General features: G+C 34.6%; 1 protein-coding gene across 1 annotated transcript in view; it reads left to right on the plus strand.

Moving 5' to 3' along the window:
* The window catches only part of LOC106880478 (1-phosphatidylinositol 4,5-bisphosphate phosphodiesterase delta-4), a 143,011-nt gene that overhangs the window by 92,331 nt on the left and 40,684 nt on the right, over window positions 1-9,996 (plus strand). Inside the window, exons 7-9 of the mRNA XM_052972256.1 lie at window positions 2,606-2,672; window positions 4,692-4,785; window positions 7,760-7,877. Of these exons, the coding sequence (XP_052828216.1) occupies window positions 2,606-2,672; window positions 4,692-4,785; window positions 7,760-7,877 (279 nt within the window). The remainder of the gene's footprint in view (window positions 1-2,605; window positions 2,673-4,691; window positions 4,786-7,759; window positions 7,878-9,996) is intronic.

Here is a 9,996-nt window from a genome sequence, read left to right on the forward strand (position 1 = left end):
TTTAATATTAGATGAAAAAGTCGAAAAGACAGAAATTGTACTAACCATTACAAAATGTATTTCATGATAAAATTATTTTAGCATTTTCTACCTTGTCTTATTTTCCTTATATATATATATATATATATATATATATATATATATATATACACACACACACACACCTACCTACCTACCAGAGTGAGTACATAAATGTGAAACAAGGTGGAGTAATATGCTTTATTTATAAAGCTGCAAAAACATCACAAAAACTGTTACTCAGTTTCACATTACCATTCGCCAGACAGGAACATGAAACTCTGAGTAACAGATTTTGTGATGTTTTTGCAGCTTTATTGATAAAGTATATATATAATATATAAGAAGTATTATGTGTGTATATATATATATAAACACACACACACATATATATATACACATACATATATATATATATATACACACATACACACACATATATATACACATACACACACATATATATACACATACACACATATATATATACACGCACACATATATATATATACACACACACATATATATATATACACACACATATATATATATACACACACATATATATATATACACACACATATATATATACACATATATATGCACACATACACATATATGTGTATATGTATGTATGCGTGTGTATATATATTATATACATGTATATACATATGTGTATATATAGTATATATATATATATTTGTATATATGTATGTATATATATTTGTATATATGTATGTATATATATAATACTTTTTACATGAAGATGGGTGATAGTGACTTTGAAGTTTTGGTTTGCTAGCCTTCATCACACTGTAGTACATTTGGGTTCCTCTTGACTTTACATAGTCTAACAGGCTAAAACTTCGAAGTTACTGTCACTCATCTTGCCAAAATATATGTACTCTATAAAAAGTATTGAGTACTTTTTCAGTTTGTTTTTATAATGACTACATAAAAATTAATTTTATACACAGATACACACACACACACACACACACACACACACACACACACACACACACATATATGATGTGTGTCTATATGCCTGTGTTCATTCTCATGTTATTGATTGGTGCTATCTAGTGTGCAATTTTTTTTACTAAGAGAGCATTCTCTCTATCAATGCACCAGCTGGTAGAACTTTCACAGTAACAAAACTATCAATCAATGACATTAAACTGTACAGCAATACAAATATGGACAAATAGAAAAATTGAATATTTTTTTATAGTTGCTTGCTGTTTGAAGTGCCATCCTTCACATACAGAAATGGCTGGTTTGTTAATAACCTGATAGTCAAACTAGTAAATTACAAAAGGTAGTTGGGGTTACATTGTTGCTTGATCTGCTAGAATTGCCTAAATCTCTTCAAATAATATTGGGCCTTTTTTTAAAAAAAAGTTTCAGTTGAAAATGTTACACTAGTTACTCTATAGTTACTCATAGGTGCAGGAGTGGCTGTGTGGTAAGTAGCTTGCTTACCAGCCACATGGTTCTGGGTTCAGTCCCACTGCGTGGCACCTTGGGCAAGTGTCTTCTACTATAGCCTCGGGCCAACCAAAGCCTTGTGAGTGGATTTGGTAGACGGAAACTGAAAGAAGCCCGTCGTATATATGTGTATATATATATATATATATATATATATATATGTGTGTGTGTGTGTGTGTTTGTCCTCCCCACCATTGCTTGACAACCGACGGTGGTGTGTTTACGTCCCTGTAACTTAGCAGTTCAGCAAAAGAGACCGATAGAATAAGTACTAGGCTTCCAAAGAATAAGTCCTGGGGTCGATTTGCTCGACTAAAGGCGGTGCTCCAGCATGGCCGCAGTCAAATGACTGAAACAAGTAAAAGAGTAAAGAGTATACTTAAAAAAAAAAAGACAAAGTGATTATAATTGAAATACCATTGATGATTTCTGAAATGTGCTTATATATGTGTATGTGTACATATATATAATGTGTATGTGTGTGCACTTGCGTGTATGCCTTGTTAATGAAGTTGGTAGGCAAAAACTCTGTGAAAGCCCATCATGGTTATATATATATGTGTGTGTTTGTGTTTATGTCTCACCACCACTTGATGATTAGTGTTTTTTTACATCTCCATAACTTAGGTGTTCAACAAAAGAGATGATAGAATAAGTATTTGGGGTCAATTTGTTTGACTAAACCCTTCAATGCCGTGCCCCAGTATGGCCACAGTCTATTGACTGAAACAAAGCAAAAGAAAGAAACCTGGTTATATTTCAACTCATAAAATTATACAGAGAGGTTTGTAGAAAGTAATTTGGCATTTTAAGATTGATACTTCATCAGAAAGGTAAATTTTTTTTTTCCTCCATGGAAGAGTCAGTCTGAAAACTTCAGATGCCATTTCAATTTCATAGTATACAAACTATTATCCAAACTTATCATTTTACCACATAAATTTTGATGATGATGATCATCATCAATAATTACCTCAAATTTTTTTTTTTTATTCAATAAAATAATATTTGATTTGAGAAAATATGTATGAAATCTTCACCTATTCCATTTTGTTTTGTGCTGCTAATTAATCAATTTGTTTATTAAATTTGAAAGGTATGTGCGTGGTAAATCATACCTATCTTCAGGAGATCTCCTCAAATTTCTAAAGCAACAACAAAAGGTAAAATTAATTTCTTGGTTTATACTATAAATCTTTTCTGCATGGCTACACAAGAAAATAATAATATATTAACAATATTTATAATAATTTTGGGGTGGAGATTAGTCAATTACATCAACTCCAGTGCTTCACTGGTACTTAATTTATCGACCATGAAAGGTTAAAAAGCAAAGTTGACCTTAGCAGAATTTGAACTCAAAATGTAAAGATGGACAAAATGCTGCTTAGCATTTTACCTGGTGTGCTAGCGATTCTGCCCACTCGCTGCCTTAATCATAATGATAACAATAATGATTTCAAATTTTGACACAAGGCCTGAAATTTTGAGAAGGGTCAAATGAATTACATGAACCCTAGTATTTGACTGGTAATCTATTTTATTGACCCTGGAAGACTGAATTTAAGCCCTAAACATAAAGATCTGAAAGAAATGCTAAGTATTTTGTTAGATATGCTAATGATTCTGCCAGTTTACCACCTTAATCATTGTCATCATCATCATTATCATCATCATCGTTTAACATCCGCTTTCCATGCTAGCATGGGTTGGACGATTTGACTGAGGACTGGTGAACCAGATGGCTGCACCAGGCTCCAATCTGTTCTGGCAGAGCTTCTACAGCTGGATGCCCTTCCTAACGCCAGCCACTCCAAGAGTGTAGTGGGTGCTTTTACGTGCCACCAGCACAAGGGCCAGTCTGGTGGTTGACATAAATTAATAATTACATATGTGGTTGCCACAAGGACAGTGGACAAGAAACATTACAAGACAAAAAGTACATATAATTTTGTTACAGGTACTTCAATACTGAACGATCTCTGCAATAGAAAACATCAATCACCATCTAGGTGTTGAGTTATCTTGAGATTAAAGACTTAATTTAAATATTCACCATAAAATGGACATGGTTAAAATCACCAGTGGACCTTAGACATGAGATAATAAATTATTGGTGGAGGTGCAAAAATTGTTTTCTGTATATTTCATGTATCCTTTCAGATGCTTGAAAGATAATCAATTTGGGATGGTGGGTAGGGTTGAACTAAAAAGATAAATGAGCATAATAAAATAATTAAATACAGCTAAGAATATCATCAGCAGTTGCTCTACTGATGAAATTGTATCATTAGGTGTTCTGTTAATGGACCATTAATGATTTGTTTAATGTCACAGTGACTGTAGGTGAGGGACACAAATACTACTTGGATAAAACACAAACCAGATTTCAACATCCTGGGGCTGACTTTCTGAATTTGAGTGTACAAAGGAATCTCTACATAATAACTTGTTTAGCCCAGTTCTGGTTTGAACCATTAAACCTAGAGACATTAGATAATGTAATATTAGGTACAATGTTTCTGATGAAAAAAAATAAATAAAGACAGACAGAATGGTAACAGCTAGACTAAATTAAGGCCAAGTTAAGTGATAAACAATCTACCCCAACTATATGAAGCAATGATAGAGCCTTCCATCAAATCATACAGTCATGCCTGTTCCTGGTATACTACAACTTTGCATAAGTAGACTTTGTACAACTCTGCATAAAGAGACTTACTACAACTCTTACATATTTCATTCATAGATCATCATTGGGCTACTACAAATAAGCCTTCTTCAGCTCTACATATCTATTGAGTATTTCCTTGGATAGTGGTTTTCCCAGCTTCACAATTGTGAATATCCACCCTAAAACTCTACAAAAAGAGAGTTATTGGAATCCTATGCATTGTCACGTATTATGACTCTATATACAAGAGAGTTCTTATTGCAACTCTTCATAATGAGACATACTATAGCTCCAGATAAGGAAGCTTAGGATCAATGCATTTGAAGTATTGAGTTTATGTATTATATTTTGCTTTATATCTTCTGCATGTTATAGCTTTCATTACATTAACCTGTTTAGGTATACATTTATGCATTGCATTACATTAATGTATAAATTTGATTACATTAACTAAAGTAGTTACATTAGATTAATTAGAGTAGTTACATATATACAACTTTCATTACAGGAGAAGACTGTCACTGAAGATATGTGTAAAGAATGGATTAAAAAGTTTGAACCAGATCCTTGCTTCAAACAACAAATAAGACTAAGCTTACTAGGTAAGTATTCTAATCTTTTGATCCATCATGATAAATCACACTAGCTTGCAAGAGAAATAAAACTTTGAAATTGAAATAATTTTGTCTATTTAATGTGCAAGTCCATTGAAACTTACTCTTTATAAAGTACAAATAAACCTTCCATCTTATGTGTGCTTTATATTTTTTTGATGGTTGGTGTGACATGAATGAGATTTAGTTGCTCTTTCTAACAAGTTGAGCAAGCAACTATTGAGAAGGGCTCTAACTAACTTGATCACTTTCATGTTGTCTATTAATACAATCCATACCACATATGCATTTAAGCATCTCTTATCTAGAGCTATGAAATCCCAGTTGTGTATATATACATTGCTCACAGACAGTCATAAAATCCCAGGGCCACATATATGTGCCCTACTTGCTATGTTGTGAAATCCCAGAGATGCTTATGTGCATCTTTTGGCCATCCATATTGGATTTCATTGCTATAGATGAATGATTTTTATTTGTACCTGTGGTATGGATAGTGTTAAACAATTCTACTTTTCATCAGATGTATTTTGGGATTTACTCTTCAGTAGCCAGTCTTTTACAGCCTTCACCACAGCCTGACAACAGGTGTTGGTTTATGTCCCTGCAATTTACTAGTTCAGCAAAAGGGGCTGATAGAATAAGTACTAGACTTTAAAAATCAGTACTGGGTTGATTTGTTCAACCAAACTCTTGAAGGTAGTGCTCAGCATGCCTGCAGTCCAGTGGCTGAAACAAATAAGATACAATTCACAGGACATGCGACAGATTTGAACTCAAGACCTGTGCTCTTGTAGCCTATTACCTCGTCAAATTCTGATATCAGAATCCAGAGCCAATGTAAAGACCAGGATAAGGGGACTTCAAGATCTAACAGTGGTTAACCTGAGGCTATAGTAGAAGACACTTGCCCAAGGCATACCATCTCTAAGGGAGTGCACTGCACTGCTTCCTCACTATTCAATGGTGCACCCTCTGACTTACAGTGACACACTTATTTCAAAACTCCACTTTACCATTATTACAAATTAGTACTCACCCAGAATACTCTGAAGCATCCCCAAGCACCAAAGTCTAGCAATGGGCCTAGCCCAAGGTGCCACTCAGTATAATTGAACCCAAAATTGCAAGCTTTTTACCACTCAGTGATGCCTGCACCTGTCTTCAAACAAAAAAAAAATGAAAAATGGCATTAAAAAATGTTGTCCTGGATGAACTGTACTTTGAAAAATGCTGGAAATAGCTTTGATTGATGGTTCCTACTAAATCAAGAATCCTGCAACAGACCACCCTTCTGTTCTGGGAATGCTGTGATCTCAGTCATTTATACACCATGGAAGCTGATATCCAAACTTATGAGTCCTTAGGGGTCAAGAAAATTTTTTTAAATAAAATCAGGATAGACCTGGAATTCAACAACAATTACAACAACAACTTGACCTTTCAATTTTGTTTTTGATAATAGAGATAACTAAGTACCATTCACCTACATGAACCAAGTTTGTTGTGACTTGGACCAACAGATCTTCTGTCATTTTATCTTGACATATACAGTGACATCCAGCACATGTTATGACACACTAGCTTTTCATTCGTCTTATCCCCATCTCCCCAATCTTCTTACTATCGCTTTTTTGTTTGTTTTCCTTGTCTTCTATTGTTAGAATATTCTACTGAATATTTATTTTTGTTGTTGTTATTGTTTGAAAGTTGAATGTCTGTCAAAGCTGTATTTGCTCTGATATCATGCATGTGTGTACATATGTGCAGCAATATTCATGTATGTGCAGTTATATTCATACGAGGGTCTGCTGAAAGTTACTGGCTTTGGGTCAAAGAAAATACAGGAGGATCAGTTAATTATGACTTTATTCAACATCTTCCCTTCTCAAATTCACACACTTATTGCAGCAGTCCTTCAGTTTTTCTAAGCCCTGTAAAAGAACTCAGAAGGCAGGACCTCCAACCAGGCCTTTCACAATACCCTTAAAGCCATGAACCTTTCAGCACATAAGTTTATACATACTAACAGGCACATTCACAAGCATCCATATATCTATTTGCACATATGCATTCATAATCTTTTATTTTATTGATGTACGTGTTTGTATGTGCATAAATTGTATGTAAGTATAGATTATGTGCTTGTCTTGTATGAATAGATGCAAGCATGGTTGTGAGGTGAAGAAGTTCACTCCTCAGCTATGTTGTTTGGGGTTCAATCTCACTTTGCAGTACCTTGGGCAAATTTCTTCTACAATAGCCTAAGGTGAATTTGTTGTGCACCTAAGCACTATATACAATAAGGTAAATATGTTACAAGAAATGTGAGATTTGATGTTTAAAGCAGAGACTTGAAATATGTAAGGCAGGGGATTTCTTTATGAGGAGAGAAGATTTCCAATATTTAAGACTGGAATATCATTGATCATAGAAAGATCTGCTCTATCAGAGCTGACTCTATGTTAAGGTCGCTCTTCATCCTAGTTTTCCTCAGACTAACCCTGGATTTATTATTTAAGCTTTCTGTTTTAAAAATGATCCAAATTAAAACCTGCCATCAAATTTTCATGTTAATTTATGTTTCAAATACCAGCTCAATAATGAGTTATTTTAGTAAATTCTTCATTATCTTCAAAATTAATAAAAATAAAGACAGTGTATTTTTGCTTAACACTTTAACATTTAAACTGGCCATATCCAGCCAAAATACTCTTCTTTTTTATGTTCAAACTGGTCAGATCTGGCCTCTCATACCAACCCTTATTATCATTCTAAAAATTAAGTAAGCTCATTGAACTCTCAAAATTGCAAGACAATGCAAGATTAATTTAAAACAATGTAAATAAATAAGCATTTTGACAAAATAATGTGAATGTTAAAGGGTTAAACAATGTCAACAAATACAATTTTCTAATAACTTATTTTTGTTTCATAAATTTTTATTTATTTATTTTGACAGGCTTCCAGTTGTTTCTTGCCTCTCCAGAACAGTCCATATTTAACCCTGCTTGTTTGCAGGTTTATCAGGATATGAAGCAACCAATGATTAATTATTTCATAAACTCCTCCCACAATACGTAAGTTTTGAAAAACTACTGTTTAACTGTATTTTTGTGCTAATAGAGAGTGAGAAGAGTGGGAAGAAGGATAGTCTGTGAGCCTTGCAAATGGAGGAGGGGCAGTATTCATGGACCTTGCAAGTCATCACAGACTGTTGTAAGATTTATGTGGTTCTCCCATCATCATCATCATCATCATCATCATTTTTTTAGTGTCTACTTTTCCTAACTTGCTGGGGTCAGATGGAATTTGTTGAGACAGATTTTCTTCAATGGAATATCCTTCTTGTTGCCAACCCTCACTTGTTCCTAAGCAAGGTAATAGTTCTCCATGGCCAGATGTGTTTATATGAAAGATTAGAAATGAAGGATACTGACTCGTGTTTGCAACTATTACAAGACACTAACACACACACACACACACACACACACACACTATTGTGATGGGCTTCTTTCAGCTTCTGTCTACCAAATCTATTTACAAGGCTTTGGTTGGCCTAGGACTCTAGTAGAAAACATTGTATAGAGTTACCTAATCTTATTGCAAGTCAAAGGGTCTGAGGATTCCCTCCAATGTCTAGTACTGAATGGATGTGAGATAATGCTAAGACATGAAGTGATATGTTGTACTGCAGACCTGGTTTATTTATACATCATGATTTAAAATGTTGAAAAATGATGGAGAGCTGGAAACTAATGGTTCAGTGTTGATCTCTAATACTCTCATAAATATCACTTTGAGAGATGATACATGGCAGGCTAACTTGCTCATCACCTACATAGACGGTTTTAAACTGGTTATGGGACTTTCTCCACACATACACTATGCTCTTTCTATCATAGAAACACTATATGTGTTGAAGTAAATATCTTTGATATTAGGAGTACTCAGTCAGAGCTGACCCAGTGCTAAACGGTAAAAATAATAACAACAACAACATTGCTTTGTTTGATTTTTTTTTTAATTGTATTACATGTCATTGCTGAGGAAATTGAAGTGTTTAAAACTTGCTTTGTCATTTTACACTAACAGACAGTTGTGACACAACAATTCTTTTATTAGAACAAGTATGGAGAGGATAATTATACAGTGTAATTACAGGGTGATAATGTCCATTTTGTTGTTGATATCAAATTGTACAGTTCAACCTATTCAAATACTTCATTAAATATTTACTCAATTAAACTATAATTTCTATTTCCTCATCTTCAGACTTAACCATCTCATTATAGCAAAGAGGTGTGTGTGTGTGTATCTGTGTCTGTGTGTGCATGTGTGTGTGGAGAGAGAGAGTCCCATAACTATTTGCAAACTGTCTTTATGGAGTGAGCTAACTCAGGCTGGCTGATTTTATTCTCTCACAAAGCTAAATCCAGGACAGAATTTGAAATCACTAAATAATTCATCTCCTCCCCTCTTCTTCCTTCTTTCCTCCCCATTTCCATATGCCTTCCTTCTCCCTCTTCTCTCTCTTCCCCTCCGACTCTCCTACCTCCTGTTATCCTTTCTCCCCTTTTGCCTCTCTCGTTTTGTAATGTTTATTCCAGCTCTGCATCTTGAGTTCAATTCCTGAACTCAGTCAACCCTGCCTTTCATCCTGCCAGGGTTAATAAATAAAATACCAGTCAAGGACAGTGGACTGGCAGAATCATTAGAACGTCAGATGGGAGACTTTGCAGTATTAGTTCCATTTGTTTGCATTTAGGGTTCAAATCTTGCTGTGGTCTACATGGATAAGAGACACAACCCTTTGACTGGCTTAACACCATCAACTGGTCCTTGTAGTGATGGTGGTTGGGGGAGGCTTCAGCATTTGGGCTAGACCTCCTGTTTGAGAATAACTATCCAGTCAGTCTCACATCCCTGAGAAAGATCAGAAACATTGCCCCTGCTTCGACCAAAACCTTGTGAGTAGATTTGGTAAATGGAAACCAAAAGAAGCCTACCCTAAATGTGTGTGTGTGTGTGTGTTTGTCTTTGTGTCTGTGTTTGTCCTCCATCACTGCTTGACAACTGTGTTGGTTTGTCTACATCACTGTAATGCTAACGATTCTGCCAACTAAATCATCTTGCTCTCTATAAATATAATTGGTTTGTTTATTCCTTCACCTGTTATCCAATATATATATATATATA

Source organism: Octopus bimaculoides, chromosome 13 (genome assembly GCF_001194135.2).
Source record: "Octopus bimaculoides isolate UCB-OBI-ISO-001 chromosome 13, ASM119413v2, whole genome shotgun sequence".
NCBI lineage: Eukaryota > Metazoa > Mollusca > Cephalopoda > Octopoda > Octopodidae > Octopus > Octopus bimaculoides.